Genomic DNA, 23,159 nt, shown 5'->3' with positions numbered 1-23,159 from the left:
ACTTTTGCATTCTTCAATTTCCTAAGTATAGAAGCGAAACACATAAATCACGGTTCTTATTAAATGAAAATTTATAAATTTTCTGCACTCATGTAGATGGATAGTATTTACTCTATAGTCTCCAGATTTCTTCTTTTTCTTCATTTCCTGAATTGGACTTTTGGTCATAAAAAAGGATTTCTGACCAGAGAGCATTGTCATTTGAGCGGTATACTACATTTGTGTCTTCAAAAAATCGACATTAGAACTGAAAATGAGCAGTCAAACATTTTATGTTTTTAAAGCTATTAAGATGCGTACATTGGTCCAACGCCAAAATTTTTAAGTGTATAGCTCATTATTAAATTTGTTTCCTTATATTTGCTAATTCAAAGTAAAAAAATTACAAAAAATTTTATTTAAACAATTTTTTCAAAACATAAAAGCTTGCTCTAGAAAAACTTTTCAAAATAAACATGTTTAACTAAATCACATTGCTTATTTCAGATCCAAATATTTGCACTACTTTTCGTAAGTGGCTTAGCCTCAACTGTTGTACATGTGACACACGACGAAATTGGAAATACTTATGATAAAATGTACACAAATAAATTAACAGTTATTCCAAAATATGAATATAATAAATTTGAAAATCTTTTTGAATTCGGAGTTAAGCAGTCACAACACAACGAAAACGTGATTCATAAAATACAGTTAAATAAATATTTAAAATATGAGAAAGACGATGAGAATAACTCTTTAGGATCCCACGTATCTCTCATAAAAGATGATTACACCAATAAATTTGAGCATCCTAAAAATGAACCCCTACCAGAGACACAATTTGAAAATATGGCTGATGAAAATAACAATGAATTTAAAGCAAATCATAAAGTTGCAGCCGACTCGGAATCCATTAAAAGTATAAATGGCAACAACAATACAAGGTAATTAAAAAAATTATTTAAATAAATGCATATGTAGATTAAAACAAGTATGAATGTATAGTCGGCCATTGCCGACTATATGATACCCTACACCAGTCAGTATGTTAAAAAAGTGGATCATTTTAAAAAATAAAGCATTTAATTTGTTCTTTAACCGTATTGTGTAATATTTTTACGTATTATTGACAAAGAAAAGAGATTTTCTACAAGAGGGCTCATAGGGGAGTAAGGGTAAATATGGGCCTCTCCTTATAAATTTTGGTAGAGGAATTCACGTCTAAGTTTTTTAAGTTATTTATGTAGATTTTAATAGTTTTATTAGAAATTATAAGTGAATTTTGACCTTTAAGACATTTTCTGAAGGGGCTAGGGTCAATTGATACCCGATCACTATACAAAATAGTAGTGTCATTTATCGTTCTATAAAATTAAGTTTTGCAGATTTTTGTTGATATAATAGAACATTTAACGTAATTATAAGCCTAAAGGCCCGATTCGGGGGGTACGGTTGTATGGGGGGCTAGGCGAAATAATGGACCGATTTCAAACATTTTCAATAGAGTTCATCCTTGAACCAAGAAAAGATTATGTGCCTAATTTCATCAAATTATCTTGAAAATTGCGACCTGTAGCGAGCGCACAATGTTTACATGGACACACTGACAGACAAACGGACATAGCTAAATCGACTCAGAAAGTGATTCCGAGTCGATTGGTATACTTTAAGGTGGGTCTAGCACAGGGGTCGGCAAACTTTTGAATCGGAAGAGGGATTTTTGGAAATTTTCTACATTTACGGGTAAAAAGGGGAAAAACCGGTAAAACAGGTTTTCTTAATTATCTTACACAATATTAGTGATACCAAAAAAAATTTAAATGCACTGTATCTAATCTTAAAATAAGCAGATGGGTGTCTGGTACTTTTTTGAAATTCGTACTTTTAAGGGGTAAAATTGTGCAACAAAGGGGATTTTGGTACCTTTTTGGCCCTTTATAACTTTTGAACTAATTAACATAATAAATTTTTTATAAATATTTCGGTAACATTTCCCAAAATTATGAGACACCTGTTTCGTACTTTTTTAAAATTCAGTCCTTTTTTGGAGTAAAAGAGAGAAAACTGTATTTATGGTACTTTTTTAGCACATTAATAAAACTTTTTCGGTTTATTGAATTATTCATATTAAATTAAGAACTAGCTCTGTAATATTTATTGTAATAAATTTTTTCCATTTCACTGGGAAATTTTATTCAAACACATTGAGCCAATTTTTTTTTTTTTAAATTTGAAAAATTATTTTATTTACTCACACAAAATAAGCTGTTGGTATATCATTTGGGAATTCGAGTACTAAGGCCTACATAAAAAACCAAATTCGAGTAAATTGTTTGATACTTTTTGAAAGCACTATTTTTCTGGAATAAATTAATGGAGATTTGAATCGTTTGAGTTTTATCTGTGATATATAGATTTAAATACGGAATATTTTGTAAACTTAATTCTCGAAAAAAGTATATTTCTAAGTGAAAAGGGAAAAATGTGATTATTAAACATACATGGTCCTCATTGAATAAGATTCTTTTTAGTACTTTTTATGTCATAAATGGTACGTTTTTAATTTTCTAAAGTATTCAACCTGAGAACATTAATTTTAACATACATGACCTTGTGTTGCGGCAGCAAACTAAATAACTAGTGTTACGGCAGTAACACTGGATAGAAAATAATAAAACGATACAAGGGAATAAAACGCTGTCTTTTTCTTTTCTTCATGTATTAATATAAAACGTGTGTATAAGGGGTGTGGTTTTATTATCTAAAAATTAAACATTAATTACATTTAAATCGACATTTAAATGATTATGAAACTTACTTAATTCTATCCCTTCATACTTCAAAATTCAAGTAAAAATAGAACATTTTCCTTCTTACGACAAGATAGAATGACACGCGCCTTTTTCGGCACATCTTTTAACAAAAAATGAGATCAACATATGATTGACATTTAACATAAACATTCATAGGTAAAATAATGACATATAAAAATAAAATCCAAAATAAAACCGTTAAAAATTCAAATTCTAATTTAAATCCTCAACATCCCGCCGCCCGTGAGTCGATCTGGGAGACTCACCACTAACGTCCAGGACAGCCAATTTAGATGCAGGTCTTCTTAACCTTCCCGCTGTTGTCCTAACCACCGTCGAGCGAACCTGCCCATCCGCTGCCAAACAAACTTCCTCCACCACACCTTGTTTCCACTGCCCTCGAGCCTCGTTGTCATCACATATAATTACCACGTTCCCCACCTTGATTGGTTTCACTGGCTGGTGCCATTTTGTCCGACGCGTCAACTCCGGAAGGTACTCCAACACCCACCTCTTCCAAAACGTTTGCTTCAATTGCTGGAGTATATGCCACTGCTTTCGTAAACAAACCTTTTCAAGCACAGCTGGTGTCTGAACCATGTTTGGACAGCCAAGCAAAAAGTGATTGGGAGTTAGTGGCTCCTGATCTTCACTATCTATTGATAGGTGAGTTAGTGGACGTGAATTAATCAAATTTGCGGCTTCAATCAATAAAGCATTAAAGGTGTCAAATTGTGGTGATTTTTCCTTTAATGTAAAATATAATACTCTCTTCACGGACCGAACCATCCATTCCCACGCGCCTCCTGCGGATGGATTTGCGGGAGTATTGAATAACCACTCAATGCCACGACGAGTACACTCGTCGGCTACCTTTTCGTGCTCAAATATAAAGTCTTCCTTACTCGCACCGATAAAATTCGTGCCCCTATCGCTCCGAAGGCGCACCGGCAAACCTCTTCGATTAATAAAATATTTTATACATAGTATTACCGCATCCGTGGATAAATCTCGAGCCACCTCTAAATGTATTGCTCTTACGGTTAAGCATGTAAAGAGGGCAACCCACCTCTTTTCGCTTCTTCTGCCCACCGAGATAAAGAACGGGCCCATATAATCTACGCCAGTGTACGAGAATGGTCTTGCATATGGAGAAAGACGATCAATTGGATGTTGGCCCATCAAAAGAGGTTTCGGAACAGCGCTCATATTCTTACACAATTGACAATTTGCTCTAACAGACCTTATTACCTGCCTAATGCTTGGTATCCAAAATTTAACGCGTATGGCGGCACATATTGATTCTTGATTCTGGTGTTTAAAATCCTCGTGGTACTGCTTCACAATAAGGTTTGTTAGAATGTGCCCTTTGGGTAAAATTATGGGCTCTTTAGTACACGTTGAAACACAAACCGCTTTATCTATTTGTCCAAATAATCTAATCAAACCATCATCACTCAGAAAAGGGTTAAGTTTATAAATTGAACTTGATTTCGACACAGGTTTATTCAATTATAATTGTTCATATTCCGCTCGAAAACTGTTACGTTGAGCCTCTTTGCATAATAATTCGGCTTCAACGATTTCCGCAACACTCAAATATTTTTGGAACTGATTTGTTTCACCATTAGCACGTATCTTGAAAACCTGTACTGCCCGCAAAATCCAAGCAGTAACTCTTAGCAATCTATTGTAACTCGAATACTTATCAAATGGAATAACCGGGAACTCTCCTATTGTCAATACAAATTTAGATCGCCGTTCAACTTCACATTCATAACCTGATACATCATCTGGTAATTTCGGCCATTGTTCTTCGTTGACCCTTAAAAATTCAGGTCCCTCAAGCCAGCATGACTTTTTCGATGAACTTTTTTTTGGTCTCGTAGCTTCATCTGCCGGGTTAATTAAACCTGGAACCCATCTCCATTGTTCCCCTTGAGTGTATTCCAATATCTCTGAAATACGATGTGCTACAAACTGCTTGTAAATTCTGGAATCAGAAAGTATCCATTTAATAACGGTCTTGGAGTCCGACCAAAAGGTAATACTTTTCGGCTCTATATCGTGGCCTGACACTATTATTCTGCTTAGCCTAACACCAAGAACTGCAGCTTGAAGTTCAAGCCGCGGAATTGAGAGTGGCTTTATTGGGGCGCATCTTGATTTTCCGGCTATAAAGGCTATTTCTGTCATGCTTGTACTACTTATTCGCCAATAAGCAACAGCAGCAAACGCCACCTCACTTGCATCTACAAAAACGTGCAAGCTAACGTTTGTAGTTGGGTCACAAAACAATGGATTATAACATCTAGGTATTCTGATCTGTTGCACTGCACAGAGTTCATTATACCATTTCAACCAATTCCCATACACCTGCTCAGGAATTGGCGAACTCCAACCTAATTTATATCGCCACAATTCCTGCAGCAACAACTTGCCTACTATTACGATATTCGCCAAAAACCCAAAAGGGTCAAAAATTGACATAACAATACTCAAGATCTCTTTTTTCGTAGGCTTTCGGTTACCGGTTAAAACTGCATTTGGCACTTTATTAAATTTCAAAACAAAACAGAAGGTATCATCTGCTGGTTGCCAAAACATTCCCAAAACTTTTTCGGACACAACAATTTCACCGCTACTTAAGTTTGGGGAATAAATATTCCTTATTTGTGATTCACCACTATTCATCACGTCCGAGAACTCCTTTGAGTTTGATACAAATCCTCGTAATTCAATGTTTGCCTTTTGATGTATATTAACCACATCTTTACTTACAACAATGGCCTCCTCCACGCTGTCAAATGAGTCCACGTAATCATCAACATAATGGCACTCAATAATTGCTTTTGCTGCCCGGGGGTACGCATCCTCATAGTGCGCTGCATTTAAATTCTTTACATACTGGGCAGAACATGGAGAACTGGCCGATCCGAAAATCATCACCTGCATCACGTACACGTCCGGGGCTTTTGTAGGGTCAGCGTTACGCCACAGGAATCGTTGGGCCAGCAAATCTTGATCTCGAATATTTACTCGGTGGAACATTTCCTTTATATCCGCGCAGACACCAATTCTTTTCTGACGAAACTTATACAGTATAGATATCAGAGATTTGGGTTGATATTTGGCAGGACCTTTCATTAGTCTTGAATTAAAAGATTCACCATTTACTGTTGCCGCGGCATCAAAGACGAGACGACGTTTGTTCCCCTTATTTGGATTAGTTGTGGCGAAATGCGGCAAATACCATACACGATGATCAGCAGTGGAAACTTCTTCCGGCGTAATTTTCTAGCATACGACTTTGACACATAGTCTTTTATCTTATCGTTATACCAACGGGCTAAATCCTCATCTTTGCGCAATTTTGCTTCCAATGACTCGAGACGTTTCATGGCCAAAGCATAGCTATCAATACAATGAAATTCATTTTGTCTCCACAGAAGACCCGTTTCATATTTTTGCCCAATTTTCAACGTAGTACTTTTAAGTATTTCCTTCTCTATGGTAAAAAAATCTGATATTTGTTGATGGATATCGTCCATAAAGTCTACATCAATTCTACATACGGTTGGTGCTGTTGAATCTTCATTGGAACCAAAGAAAATGTTTCCTAAATTAGTTTGGTGTACTGCAAAACTATCATCCAAATTAATTACGTTCAATGGCCGGACTAGTCTAATGTGGGGTAACCCGATGAGCAATTTCGGTGTGGCATCAAAATATTCATCCACTTTTATTTTATTTAAAATAGGAAATTTATTCCTCAAGTCATTGAACTGCAGATTCTGTGCGGGCAATTTCAAATTTTCAGTAGTCCAAACATTTCTCATATTAAAACACGTACCATTTTCGCCAGAACCACATATCTCCAAATCGACCTTTTTTGACACCTCATTTGTTGTCTTACCTCCAATCCACCCGAGGCATAAATTATTTGTGGAACCCTTTAGGCCGATTTGCGTTGCGACCATCTCCTCAAGAAGTGAAATTTTAGAACCTTCGTCTATAAAGGCAACAATTTTCATCGTACCCTTCGGACCTTTTAATTGAACGGGTAAAAACTTAAATAATGTCTCTGTATTAAATGAATTGTCGACAATTGCATTTACAACACTGTGTACATTCTCTGTGTTTATCGGCGTGGTACCTTCACTAACTGTCATCTGATGTTTATTATCAGAGCCTTTATTTTTGTTTACATTTTGAACGTGGTCAAAATTACCTTCCTCGTGAAGTAATCTGTTGTGAATCCTGGTGCACTTGAATAATCCACATTGCCGTTTAGTTTGACACTTAGCTGAGTTGTGACCTGCACGTAAACAACAAAAACAAAGATTATTATCTTTTACAAATCTCCACCGATCAGCTGTCGCCAATTCTTTAAAATTGTGGCATTGGTACAATTTATGGTTTTGTTGACACATAAGGCATTTGAAAAGGTAATTCTCGGTCGTTGGATTGGGTTTGTTAAATGAGGAGTTGCACCTGCATTCTCTAGAAAAACTGTAAGGTTAGACACCATCGTACCAAAGTTTACTATCTCGTAAATTTTTTTTCCAGTTATAGGAGGAAAGGAACGGACCTTGGCAATTTGACTCCGTATAAGCACTTGAGGGCGTCCATAATGAAATTCTAACACATTCATCACCTGGGATACGCCATCCGGATGAATTAAAAAGGTTTCAACTTTCGATTTTGCATCACCTTTTAATGCTTTTTGCAACCTCATTAAATTCTCCAATTTTGTGTAATTATAATGTGCTGTAGTTTCATTGTACGCGACATTAAACATTGGCCAATGTTCTGGTTGGCCTGAAAATTCAGGCAAATCATGAAGTTTTCGAAGTTCTCGATGTTCTCGTCGGACCACAGGCTGTGGTTCAGAGAAAGGCATTGTGACATTTTGTAAATATGACGGCATATTGCCCGATGAGACATCCGCTGTCACTCGGGTATTGGCATTTGTGAATATGGGCTGAGGTTGAGTGAAATTAGTTACCATTGGTGGTAAATGGGGCAGAGTGGTTTGCACATGTTGTTGTGCGGCAGTGTTTGGCATACAATAATTTGACATATATGGCATTCTATACTCACGTAAACCTGATTGTTGTTGCATCGGCGTTGATGCTGGGTACATGTTGGAGGGCATTGTGTTCATGTGGCAGATCGCTACGGCAGGCGGTGTAGCAATTGTACTAGGCAATACATACGATGCTGTTGTCCCACCAGGACATAGTGTTTGTGCAGATGGAGGCGAAACGTTCATTCTTTCCATTAAAACCTTTAACGTTTCTTTGAGCTGCAAAACTTCTTCTTTCAATTCGACTGTGGATGACTGTTCCATTATCGTCTTATCTTCTTCACCACGATTCGGCACTGTTCGTTTTGGAGGCTTCATCTTTTGCAGTATTCGACATGATCTTCTTTTCAATTAAACGCTCGCTTCGGCGTGGCATTTATAATCGTATGTATACTTAATTCCGTAGAATATAAATCTACAGCGTTTAAATTAAATAATAAAAAATGTTGCGGCAGCAAACTAAATAACTAGTGTTACGGCAGTAACACTGGATAGAAAATAATAAAACGATACAAGGGAATAAAACGCTGTCTTTTTCTTTTCTTCATGTATTAATATAAAACGTGTGTATAAGGGGTGTGGTTTTATTATCTAAAAATTAAACATTAATTACATTTAAATCGTTATTTAAATGATTATGAAACTTACTTAATTCTATCCCTTCATACTTCAAAATTCAAGTAAAAATAGAACATTTTCCTTCTTACGACAAGATAGAATGACACGCGCCTTTTTCGGCACATCTTTTAACAAAAAATGAGATCAACATATGATTGACATTTAACATAAACATTCATAAGTAAAATAATGACATATAAAAATAAAATCCAAAATAAAACCGTTAAAAATTCAAATTCTAATTTAAATCCGCAACACCTTGACTGAATAATATTCTGTAAGTGGGAACTATTTGGTACTTTTCTATTCTTCAAATGCTACCTTTTAGATTCTTTATAATGGTTAATCGGAACACACGGCCCTTATTAAATGAGAATTTATTGAGAGAGATTTTTGTATTTTTTCGTTTTTCGCGTGGTACTTTTTGATATTTTAGATAATGAAAATAAAATTTAATTAAAATTATATAATTAAAATTATATTTTTTGAATTGTATTTAATATTGAACACAGAAACATACTATTTTTGATTAAATTATAATCTATTAAAGTTATTTTATAGTACTTTTTTCAAATAGTACTTTCTAAATTTTCTATAATGTGGAAGCTAAATTAATGAAGCTAAAAGTACAATCTTCTACTGAATGCGAATTTAATCACGTGATATTGAACGTATAAAACTGAAACATTAAAAAAATGTTTAATCAATTTTAATTTTCTATGAAAGTATGAACATATGCATTTAATTTAAGTTAGAGTAGCGAAGCATACAGGGTATGCTAGTATTTGTTATATAAGATTATATAAAGATAACATTTATTAGAGTTGGGCAACAGTGATAAAACGCATTTGCCATAACACAATATAAGTGTCATAGTAGCAGCAATCGAGAAAAAATTTTGCAGAATTTTTTCTATGCAAACAGAAATTATACTGAGAAGTATTGCGGATATCGATCCATAATTGATCAACTCCAATATAAGGAATCTTTCAGAAAATTACTCTAGAGATCATAATTTACATCATAATTTGAAAACAGGCTTATAAATATCAGCAAGTTTATATCTGTACCAAATTTAAAACATATATATGTAAAAGTTTTAAATGTGATTTATTTTTTTATAATAATTCATTGTTCCGATAAATTGCTTAAATTATGGATGAAAATCGAATTTTCTAAAATAGGCTTTATATGGGGGCTAGGGGCAAATATGGACCAAGCCCGATAAAGTTTTGTGAATATATTTATATTTATATAATATTTATTTGTGCTGAATTTACCGCGATATTTGTGTTTATAAGTTCATTTTGGACATTCAAGAAGGACACTTTGTATGGGTCAAATCGGGGCCGATCTTTCTGAAATTTGACAAGGTCATCAATGCTATATAATAAAACTTAGTTGTGCTGCTTTTTATCGATATACAGGTATATTTAACAGAAGCCTTTTCGGGGGTTCTGTTGTATGGGGGCTATGTGAAATAATGGACCGATTTTATTTCACCTAATCGACTCAGAAAACTATTCTAAGTCGATTGGTATACTATAAGCCGGTATAGGACATATATTTTTGTATGTTACAAACATCAGCACAAACCCAATATGCTATCCCCACTAAAGTGCTGTAGGGCATAAAAAGATTTATTGGATGCAAAATTTCATTACCAAATTTTGTAAGGATGGGTCCATAACACGCTTTCTGTTCCCTTATTTATAGTCCACATTTAATGTTAAAAATATATCAATCTTAAATAGAGCACTGTCATTAAAACGTGCAATATTTATAAATATTACATTTTTGGCACCTTTTTATAGAAAGCGTGCAAACAATATAGTATTAAACTGTATCCAAACTCTCCACATTATTAAAAATATGTTGTAATTAAAGAAACACTAAAATTTTGGTATGACTTGTATCTTATCGCTGATATGATACCCCATTTTTTAGAGGGAACTTTTCAATTAATACTTTAAAGAATTAAACATTTACTTACAATATTAACATGGAACAAATTCTGTAGGAGTGATAACTTTAGAATGTTTGCATCAAAACATGTTGGTTGAAGTTCCAAAAATTACTCAATCTACATTCAAACTATATACTTCAGAACAACTTTCACAAAATTTACTAAAACCACACATTTTCAAAATTCTTTGAGCTTGAAAGGTAAAAAATTACCTTTAAAATTAGCAACAAAGCAATAAAAACAAGTATGAATGTATAGTCGGGAATTGCCGACTATATGATACCCTACACCAGTTAGTATGTTAAAAAAGTGGATAATTTAAAAAAAAACAAGTAAGAGTTTTATATTCGGCTGTGCCTAATCTTATATACCCTTCACCATAGTGTGTTAAAAAAAATCGGTATCAAAAACTCTTCTCTCAAATCACTTACTTCGGCTGAACATACTTAATTTCATTTTTCTAGATTAAATATTACAGAAAATTCAAAAAGTACTTAAAAAAACCAAAAAATATACCAATAAGTTCACGTTTTCCGGTTCTAACCTAATTCCGACTCTACATACTTAATTTCATGTTTCTAGGTTCAATATTATAGGAAATTCAAAAAGTACCTTTTGCAGAACGAAAAAGTACCAAGAAATTTCTATCGATTTGTTCTCATCAAATCCGGTCTCTACACACTTAATTCCATGTTTCTAAGTTCATTATTATGGAAAACTCAAAAAGCAACTTTTAACAAACTAAAAGTACCAAAAAGTTCACTTTTTCCGGTTCTCACATAATTCCGACTCTACATACTTAATTTTATGTTTCTGATTTCATTATTATAGAAAACTAAAAAAGTACCTTTTGAAAAACGAAAAAGTACCAAAAAATTATATTTTATGTGTTCTCACTTAATTCCAGATCTACATACTTAATTTTATATTCTTAGGTTCAATATTATAGAATATTCAAAACGTACCTTTTGAAAAACGAAAAAGTACCAACAAGTTCCCTTTTATGGGTTCTTTTATGACTTCTAACTTGGGCCAGGCTTCACATACTTAATTTCATGTTTCTTGCCAATAACAACACACTAGTGCTGCTCTCGCACTTCTACTCTTGCTCTGCTGCTCTCGCTCTGTCTTGTTTTTATAAACAGAGTACAATAACAAAATTTACCGTATGATTATGTATTTTGTTTTTGTTATACCCTTCACCTTCGTGAGAAGGGTATATATAAGTTTGTCATTCCGTTTGTAATTTCTATAATATAATTTTCCGACCCTATAAAGTATATATATTCTGGATCCAATCTCTTTTTTTGCAAAATAAATAAGTTTATTTTAAATAATTTTTTCATTTTCAATACCAAAATATACAACTTTATTTTGTCAATTTTAATATCAACACACAAAAATTAATTGTCAAAAAAACTAGTTTGTGAAAAATAAAAATATTTCGGATTGTTAAATGCGATAAAATTGTGTAAAAAATTAAAAAATTGTTATGTGTCTGTGAAAAAACGTCGTTCAAGTCCTATTATCCCGGTATTTTCGCGAAAAAGTTTTGAAGTATTGTGAGAGAATTGAGTTCTCACAAGTGTGTTGAATTTACACAGAACTCGCCTGTGAAGAGAAGGAAATGTTATTGTTGTAAAACAATGTCATAGTCCAACTTTTTATTATTCTATGGAAACTGCCTTCTAATATTTTTATACCATGAAACAAACTATACACAAAACAAAAACAATTTAATTTAGTTGCTCTCTTTATGAAATGATACACAGAGAATATTTTCAAAAGTCATTACAAATTAATGTATGAATACTTTTTATAGAAAGATTATTTATTATTTTATATTTTTTATAATTATATTTGTCAAGCAATTAATCGCCTAAATTTTAACGATTAAACGATCGACGGTTAATTATTCGAATATCTATTCGATACATTTAATACATACACAAACAACAACAACTATCTAATTTGATATAATCTAAGTGAATGAAAAGTGGCCGCGTTCGGAAGAAACTGTATAATACTTACTTGATGTGTCAATTTCGTTTCAGTTTCAAGTCACTTTTTTATAACATAAAAGTGCGTAAAAGTAGTAAATTTCCAGTTTTGCCATAACAATAGAGAAACTGGAAAGTGTTATGATTTCATACTCTTTTATGTTATAAAAGCGACTTTATAATATTTTTTTTACTTCTCCTTTTTTATATTGCTTTACTCTCACTAATCTCTCGCTGATGCTCATTATATATTAAACTATAATTTTGATACATTAAATTTTAAATTAACACAATTTATTACAAAATCTAAATTTCACAATTTATCACACAACTGATCACAATGAAATAAATACATATACTGAAATGTGCAAACACTTTTCCTTCTGAATTTTGAGAGCAAGAATGATTCTGCATTAAACTATCTTCTTAGTGTATTAAAAAGTGTTCGTTTTTGAAAATTTTATTTTATCTACATATTATCATGTAATTTTCCTTTATGATTAAAATTAATAAGTAATGTATTTTGTTTTTTAAAATTTTTTTAACTTAGCAGTGAGTAACATAAAATTGAGCCTTTATGGTGACTATTTAGTTCATGTATCCTAAATTAAACTCAAATTTGCTGGCAGGGTACATACATACATACATACATACATACATACATACATACATACATACATACATACATACATACATACAAAGTTATTTATGTAGAATTTAAAAATGGTATTAGTTTTTATAGGTGAATTTTGACCTTCAAACGATTTTCTGAAGGGAGTTTGTATGGGGCCCAGGGTCAAATGAGGCCCGATCATTACAAAAATCGGTAATGTCATTAAAAGTTCTATAAAACTAAGTTTTGCAGAATATTTAACTTAATTATGAGCCCAAAGACCCTATTCGCGGGGTACGGTTGTATAGGGGCTAGGCGAAATAGTTGACCGATTTTACTCATTTTCAAGGCTTCGTTCTTGGGCCAAAAAAAGAGTGTGAATTCCGAATCCAGCCAGACGGGCGGACATGGCTTTATCGACTCAGAAAACGATTCTAAGCCGACTGGTATGCTTTAGGGTGGGTATAGGACGAATATTTTTGTGTGTAACAAACATTAGCACAAACCCAATATACCCTCCCTAATAAAGTGGAGTAGGGTATAAACCAGAGAATGACAAAAGTAGTAATCGTAATGTATTGCAACCAAACAAGTATGAGTATGTATCGTGAAACACAAAGCGCACAATCATATTCAGCATACTCATACCAAGTTCAACACAAATAAATATACGTACAGTCAGCATTTGGTTGTGTCATATATTGATACATTTTTCATTCATATACAACAGGTATGAAGTAACCAATGTAGTTGTTTTGTTTAATTACCATACTTAAGTATATCATCTTTGCAAAATGAATATAAATATAAGTATATGTATACGTAGTATTTCAGCAAATAACAAAGCAAAAAGTAACAAAAAAATTTTTAAAAATATTAATAAAATTATAACTAAAAAATATAAAGAAATAAATTACCAAACATTTTTTATATAAATAATTAAAAAATAATATGCTATCTACATTTTTGTGCTCCAACCGGTCTCTTTTCTCCGTTATAATATTTCCAGCTAAAGAAAATACCCTTTCCGATTGTGCACTGGTTGCGGGAATTGATATTTTTATTAAAAAATATCCAAAAATATGCCATTCTATATAAGTGCATAAAATTATTAAAATTGTAAAAATTTAAACATTTTATTGCATCTTTAATTTTTTAACACCATTTTTTTAATTTCACATAAAACTGAATGAAAAGTTCTTTACCTGTTACCAGGGTTGGAAAAAGATATTTTGTTTCAGTACCAAAAAATATTTCAGAGAGTACTTTTTTGGATCTCAAAGTACTTAGGTTAGGTTGATAGGAGGATGTGTACTACATCAAATCCGAAAAAATGCACCTAGGCCACAATCGGGCTTGTTGTGCGCTCTTTATCATGAAAAAAATAACTGAATGAATTATTCCACTCAGTGTTAGTCAGGAATGTTATTTCCTTAATAACATCACTTCCAAGATACTTGGATCTATCTTCGACGAATGCCAGTCAGTGGCAAAGAAAGTGCTCCAGAGTTTCACTGTCCCCTACACATGCTCTAGATACGTCTGAATTCGCACGTTCAATTTTGCATGAATGTACGAACACATTGTCCTGTGTGTCCACTCAGAACACGTACTATTATACTAACTTCAGACTTGCTCATTTTGAGGAGATTTTTTTTCTTGCTCTCAATCCTATGGGGGACACCCCATAGGATTTTCGTGGTTCTACCCACTGTTTCATTATTCCAAGAGGTCTTATGGGATTCTCTCACCCATATTTTAGTTCAGCTTTTGTTGCGTCGAATGGTTTTGCGTTTGTCAGTTTAACTGCCTTGAGCTCCTTCCCTTTAAAGCTATTACATTCGCTCTTTCGTTACAGACTACTCCCGAGTGGGCTGGTACCCATATTATGTGAACCTTGCCTCTAGGAGAGTTTTCTTACAATCCAAAGTACATTTTTTCTTGCTAAAAGTTTGTAATTTAAAGTTGGAATGGGCGTTATATGTTGATATGGTGTCCGTCTCTCAATGTTAACACCTTTGATATAATTTGATGAAGTTTTCTCAGGAAATGCATGGTATCTCATAGCTACGATACAAATATTACCACGAAATTGTACTTTGTAAAATGTTATATTTAAAGCACTCATGGCGCGTTTTTTCAAAACTCAGGACATAATATCTCAGATTCCAGATGTGATGGAGAATATGAAGTAATATTCATATAATATTATTTTACCAGACAGATTTACTACCGGTTAAACGATAATCGGATATTGAGATTGAAGCCCTGAAAGTATCAAATAAGACTCGGGAGTATCACGGTACTTTTGCTCATCAAATAGTATCAAAAAAAAGTACCATCGTACCAATTCTGCCATCCCTGGGCACATACCTCATTACTAAGTAGTGATACCTATAAAATATTTGACTTAAATACTATTTTTGTACACATAAATGTTATTTCTATTTATAATTAATATTATTATTTATTTCTCGATCGGTCATAGCTTCCATACCAGGGATTGAAAAATTGGTACGATCGTACTTTTTATGATACTATGTGATGTTGAAAAGAACCGTGATACTTCCGAGTGTTATTTAATACTCTCAAATTATTTTTAAATCACTGTATAATATTATCCAAATTTTAAATCTTGATTTATTGTTTTTAATGTTTTGCACATATTTACATTGTTCTCAAATATGAATCAACTATATGTTCTTAAAAAACGGTTAATAAAATTATAGAGTAATGGAATTAGAAGATGTATGTTTTACAAATTACATTATTTTGAAATAGAGCCGGAAGATGTACTTTTTTATCTTGATTGGCCTTTTTTAAATAATATTAGAAATTTAAATTTTGCTAAATATTTGACTTTAAATCAAATGTTTTCCAAATGATTGAAACTCAAATGATTGGTCAAAATGATCATAATTTGTAAGTTTTTTTAATACTTTAAAACTATGGCGCATCAAAAAAGTGAAATAATTGTAGGTTTTGTTGAGCAAATAAAATGTTTCTAGCTTAAAGAGCATCACTCTATAAATATGAAATTCCTTTAAATTATATTTATACTCTACAGCACTTTAGTGGGCGTAAATTTAAAAAATTTGATAATTGCTTATATGTTAATGGGAAGCTTTTAACGAACTTTCTCATGATACCCATATGATTGACCATATTAGTTAATCTATAATCGAGATATTTCGAATTATATATTAAAATTTCGTGGCAAACAATTCCCAAATAATTTTTTTCCTTTATTGAAGTCACAAGAAAAATTAATATCATGTTACACTAGAAATGTTTCAAAACAGCTGGTTTATAACGCCAGGTTTATGATCTAAATTTAAATGTTCTTAAGGAGTGACCAATATTATCAACGCAGAGAAATGTTTATCGTAAATTTAAGAGCAAAAATGATATTAGTACTCTGAAGGTCAAAAAAGTACCTTCTTAAATACTGAAAAAATCTAATTTTCCATCCCTGTTCCATACAAGTTTCCTTCCCAAATAGCTTTTATGTTCAGAAATTTAGCTTAAAGAATCTCTTACGATTGGTCTATAATTGGTCATATCTCCAATACTATGCCCAGCCTCTAAAAACGCTTTAACCGTATTTAACTAGTTGAATTACTAAATATCGCTGAGCGCTATAAAAATGTAAAGGGTATTTATGATTTGGCTTAGCCGAATATAGCACTCTTACTTGTTTAAAGTAATTAACATTAACGGATTTTCAATACTCAAAAATTATCTTATTGAAATTTCTAATTTTATAGACTTATTAAACATTTTTTTTCATTAAACATTCTTTTCAGCCCTAGTTACAAAAGCATGGTTTATAATAAAGTCAACACAAATATAAGCACTTTTAACTATCAATCTGGCAACAATTTAATACATCATATTGAAAATATAAAAAGCAGTAAGATACGCCGATCAAGCGAATATCGAAATAAAAATGTAAGTAAATTTGGTCGACATAATTGAATTTTCTTTTCATATGTACATACAAAATCACACTTTTTGTTGAATAACAGAATAATCATCACAAATTACACAGGCCAAATTATATATTTCTAAAGGATTGCGCAGCGCTGCACAGTGCGGTCTCCCTGAACAAAACTTGGCATTAACTAAACAATGTTTTGGTATAAATTATGGGTATCGATGGATAGAGGAAGTCCTCTAGACACGAATTAAAATAAAGAAAAAGTTGCACTTAATGCAATTTTTTTGCATAATTTTCAAAACAAAATTTTATTTAAGAAATATTTTTATTATATTTATAAATATCATAATTACTTTCGCGAAAGACTAAATTTAATGCATCTTCTAGAAGATTTTTGGATTTTTTTATAGAAAGTTCTTTTAACAGTTATAAAAGGATCCGAATTAATTAATAAATAATTTAAAATATCTCTCATGTTTTGTATTCGGCTGCATTTACGGGAATTCTGTTCTCGGTTTTTTTTTTGAATAGTTTGTTCGTGGCTTCTTGAGCTTCTTCCGACATATCTGCTGATAAAGAATTTGATCTTACCTTTTCAGTTTATAATCTTTTGGTTCGCTACGAATATGTATTAAACTCTTGGCGAGGGCGTCCAGTTTTACTTGTTTGATTATTAATAAATTTAAATTAATAATTTAACCACCATACGAAGAGTAGTTTTATTTTCTATATTTCGTCACTAAAAATCGCTAACATGATAATATGTTTTTAAAGACTAGTACACCGGTATGTAGTGTACTAGTCTTTAAAAACTTTAAAAGGGTTAGCAAACCCTCATGAGAGTTACTCTTGTTATCACGGATTTTTCCGTACAAATAGGCTCCGTCTAATAATCTTGCAAAACTTATTTACAGGAATGTAAGACCAATAATGCATCAATCAATTGCACGTTCAGCCATTATTTTACTAGTTTCTACTATTTTACTTATTACTTAAATTTCGCATTCAATAATTAGATTTTAAATAAAATATAAATATTTCTATAGCATGAAGTGTTAGAAAAGAGAGCGTAAATGCCGCAGAGGCAAAGAGAGGCAAACATTTTTATTTCGGTGTTATTGAGAAGATTTCAGAATATCTTTAGCATATAGTGGCTTAGAGGTCATCAGTGACCAAATTGTAAAATTGAAAAAAAAATCTATAAAAAATTGCATTTTAAGAAGTCGTTAATAATTAAGTCTCTGGTTGCAAAGATGATTTAAAATAACACCTTTTTATACAATTGGTATCGAAAATGAAAATTTTAAGACATTTTATATTAAAAATGTTATGGTATTAAATTAAATAAAAAATTTATTGAAAAAAATATATAAAAACATAAACATTGCTGCATCATCTAAAGGCCTATACCATGATGTAATAAGTAAGGTGAGAGCGTTTAGGCAACAACCGCAACAAACACAATATTTTTTTGTTTGTTTAGAGTATGGGTTTTGTCAAAATGAAATTTCTAAAATTGAAAAACAATAAATAAAGGAAAGAAAATTTGTTGTGTATTTCACAATATTTCATATAAAACCGTCGTTGCATTTAAATTGTATTCGCAGCAGGACAACGTCTTATTGGTGCTTCATCTGATATTCTTCATTTGGAACCCTTTTATCAGCATTTTCATTCATAATTTTTGATTTGAATTTTTTTCGTTTGAAAACACAAATTTAATTTTTATGTTAGAATAAAAATAAATAAATTATTTTTGACAAAACCCAAGCACTTTTACAATAAACAAATGAAAATCAGCTGCCTTGATGTTTTCACCTTACTTAGTGCATCCTGGCCTATACAATAAAAATGGGAAAACTAATGATAGCGTTATATAGAATAAAGTATTAGCTTTCCAGACATATTAAATTTTTATCAAAAAACTCATTTCTAAATATTTACTTTTTGCCAAGTTTACTTAAAGGAGACCCCAATGTGCGCTGTATCCAATTCTGACTAAGTCTAGATTCGGATTCAGTACTCCTTAATCCTTTAGAGAAGTATACTTTAGTTTCGGGGTTCCGACTTGTATTTTTTGTTTCCGGCGTTGTCTGGGGTTTAAGGTGGTCTCATAACATTATACCAAATAATATTTATTACAAGAATACGAATCTCGACGTGCGGGTTGTTATGATTTACAAGTATTCATTCTGTATCACGACTAGTGTTTATAAAAACGAGACTTTTCAAGAAACCAATTTATCGGTTAACCGAAAATTGGCCATTCCTAGAAAACCGGTCGGTTGACCTAGAAGAAAAACGGTTAAACCATCAACCGAAATGTATGGAAATCTTTTAAATATATACAGAAAAAAATATCATAAGTAATATTAACGAAAAATTTAAGTAAACCATTATCGAAAAAAAACTATTTTAATCTACAGCCTTTTTATTCAAATGTACAGACATTTTATTCATATCAAGGAAATTTATTCATATTTAATTGAATTGTATGCATCTTAAGTCCCTTTTCATAACAATAGGGTCGATATTTTCGGACAAAGTTGACTAGTATACATTCATGTACATATTAGCACTAATATATTTCAATACATTATATCGGTATACAATTCCAAAACATGCCTTTACAAAACATCATCCTATACAGTATGTTTCAGTTTTTACTATTCGTAGCTTTCACGCTTATGTTGCCTATTACAATAACACTGTAAGTCCAAAATTTTGGGTTTATTTTGATCATAGTAATCAGTATTTAAACAGTTAGACCATAATGATAAAGTCATTGGTATATACAAATAATGATACTACCATATTGAATGGTGTTTCTTCGAGGCATGTTTAGCAGTTGTACACTTCCACAATATATTAAAAACTTAAAACATTTAAAAAAATTAATATATACATGAAAATTTTCCCAAAAATTTTTGAACCTTGTATTATGAAAATGGACTTAAGTTCCAATATATTGAATTAGCTACAGAATAATGATATCAATAATATATCTTGGATCGTTTAAATACAGATTCTTGTAACAAAAAATACCATTTTTAGATACTCCAAGGGGTCTATTAAATCCCAATATAAAATTTTGGTCTTATCTTTGAAAAAAAAGAGAAAATACTAAAATTTTTGCCAAAAATCGGCATTTTAATGATGTTACATAAAAAAGGATGCAAATCCCTAAAAATTGTGGACTAAATGGGCCAAAAATATATCATTTTGGTTGATAGTAACAATTTAAAACGTAAAAATCATTCGATTTTAAAATTTGTGTTCCGTATAATATGATTAAATATAAAATACAGGAAAAATTCGTATACTTTTGTGAGACAATTTTATGGACTTTTAAAAAAAGCTAATTTAATTTAAGTAAATGTAAATTTTTCAAGTTTTAAAAAGCATGATATCAAACCTAAGAACTGTCTAGACAATATAACAAGTTAATTTATTTTTTTGTACACAAAATATATTATTAAATTTGGTTTCTTTTCATAGTTTACCTAAATTCGAATACTTATGAGAGACACTGTATATAAGTTTGTCATTCCGTTTGTAATTTCTATAATATAATTTTCCGACCCTATAAAGTATATATATTCTGGATCCTTTTATATAGCGGAGACGATTAAGCCATGTCCGTCTGTCTGTTGAAATCAGTTTTTAGACGACCCCAGATATCGGCGAGATCTGAATCTTCAATAATTGTGTTTGCCATGCATTCGAGAAGATCGCTATTTAAAATCAGCAAAATCGGTAGGTAAATAACGGAGATATGAGTAAAAATCCGAGACAACCTCTAAAAATTTCATCAAAAAATGTCATAAAATATCACTGTATAATAGAAAAAGATGACAGGTGTGTATTTGGTTTTTCAGCTGTGTATATACACATATGTTTGGATGCTGTTGGCGTCATTGAGTTGTGTATTTTGTTTTTGTTTCTTTTTTTGTGAATTCTGTTCGTATATTTGGATGTATGTTGGTTTTATTGCGTTGTTTCTTTTGCTTTTCTGTGTTTTTCGTTATGTATGTTTAAATGTCTGTTGGTTTAGATGCCTTGTGTATTTTCTTTTTTATTTCGAATAGCGTTGTTGTTGTTCATTTTGTTTTGCTTTTGGTGTAATATTAATATAGTCGGGAAGAAAATTTATAAAACTAATATGTTTAAAATACACTATGGTGAAGGGTATATAAGATTCGGCACAGCCCAATATAGCATTCTTACTTGTTTTACATAGTCTTTTGGTGAAATCAACAAAAACGTTTACTGTTCCAAATGGAGAAAATTGTGTGCTACATTTACCATACGAGAATCTTGATGGACACACAGTAGCCGTTTGAGAAGAAGAATTGATGAAAAAATATCAAACAAGCCTTTAAATTTTAGCCAATATTCAATGTTAGAGTGTGTGCCAAGTGATAGCAGTTCTATGTTGTATTGTAATTTTTCTATGGTGGGAAAATTTTTACATTTTGCTGTGCCAAACGATATCTTTCCTTACTGTGATAAATTTTGACAATTTTCACTGATTAATCCCTAAAATTTAACACATGCAATAAAATGAACTGTTTTATGAATTTTATAAATAAATCTTTTTAATATGAAAGGGATTTTGAAATTAAAGTGTAAAAGTTAAAATTTTTGTTTTTCATTCATTTATTTTTGTTTTGCAAATCTTTTATTTAAATTTGTTAGAAACAAAGTATAACAAGTAGTGCGACTCTCATATACAGGAAATTACTCTCTCACATCCACGAGTGTCGTGTGCATTAGACTTGTAAGAAATTTCAACATGTCAAAACACTCAAATGTTTAACTTACTTTTTTGGCCACTTTTATTTTTGCTTAATTTTCTTAAACAAGAAAAAATATTTTTTTCTAATTATTTACATTTAATTTTTGTTGTTGTTGAATTTTAATTTACAAATAGAGTTTCAATTTTTAGTATTGAAAAATCAAACAAATTTAAAATTGTAACTTTTTTATAAAACTCTGTGTGTTTAGAATGCACCAATACATATACATTTTTGTTACTAACACATCCCAGCAGTTCGACGGGACAGTCCCGAACTGACCACTTAACCTAACACTTGTGGTATCCCCTAGCCACCAGACTACCCAGGTGACCAACCATTTTAACATGGGCTTGTCCTACGAGAAAGTCAATCGTCACTCTACACCCTACAAAGAGACAGCATAAAGACAGGAGGCTTATATGCTATACATATATGCATCCGCTCTCGCTTACAAAGGCGACATTAAAGTGACGACTGTCATTCTCGTTTACAAAGAGTTTATTTGTGACGAAAGACCAAAGACATACGAATTGGAGTCAGCCAGGTGGTAAGATATCAAAGGAACTAAAATTTAAAAATTTCAAGTGTCTAATCTCTAGAATAATATTTCACAATAATGTGACGATTTGAGTCAACCAGATGGTGGCATATTAGTAGAAGGTAATAATCATTTCTCCAAAAGATGGGTACAATAACTACTTTCGGAAGTACAAAGATGGGTACAGTAACTACTTTCGGAAGTACAACAAAAAAAAAATACTTTTAAGAGTATAATCTCTAGGTTATTTGAGGACAGTAAAGAGACGACTCCGCTCCCGCTTACAAAGAGGACACTAAAGTGACGGCTGTCTTCAATCTCAATTACAAAGGGTACATTCGTGACGAATGACCCAAAACATACGAATTACAATCTTCCAGGTGGTTAACTGTTAGTGGAAATTACTGTCTTTTACGTGCCGCAACGGCTCTGAAGTTTCCAAGTGCATTTACAAGGCAAAAAAATCGTATTTTTCTAGTTCAACTTTGGCCATTTAGAAATAAATTTGGAACTTTATTGTAAAGGTATGGTGCACAGAATAAGCATTTCAGAAATATATAAAACACAAAAATTGCTTGAAAACTTTTAAAGTTTTTGCAAATTCCCCTGGTCATTAACGTGTCTCACACGTAAATTCGAAATGTAACAAAAAATGTATTTTTGAGATAAATTCTAAAAAAAATATGTTCTTGCTTGTAACGAATCCCACCCTAAGGCCCTGTTTATGTATGGAAATTGGCTATCTTCTGTATCCAGCCATGCTCAGTCTTGGGGAGGTTCTTTTCCGACAAAAACAGATAA

At 31.8% G+C, this 23,159-nt stretch overlaps 1 protein-coding gene across 1 annotated transcript in view; it reads left to right on the top strand.

Annotated features, from left to right (window-relative positions):
* The first annotated feature begins 491 nt into the window (after window positions 1-491).
* The window catches only part of LOC124420821, an 84,565-nt gene continuing 61,897 nt past the window's right edge, over window positions 492-23,159 (top strand). Inside the window, exons 1-2 of the mRNA XM_046955061.1 lie at window positions 492-926; window positions 16,888-17,032. Coding sequence (XP_046811017.1) covers window positions 577-926; window positions 16,888-17,032 — 495 coding nt within the window. The 5' untranslated portion in view covers window positions 492-576. The remainder of the gene's footprint in view (window positions 927-16,887; window positions 17,033-23,159) is intronic.

This window comes from Lucilia cuprina, chromosome 6, assembly GCF_022045245.1.
Source record: "Lucilia cuprina isolate Lc7/37 chromosome 6, ASM2204524v1, whole genome shotgun sequence".
Taxonomy (NCBI): Eukaryota; Metazoa; Arthropoda; class Insecta; order Diptera; family Calliphoridae; genus Lucilia; species Lucilia cuprina.
The sequence above is the reverse complement of the archived record's forward strand: the minus strand, read 5'-3'. Positions and strand labels throughout refer to the sequence as shown.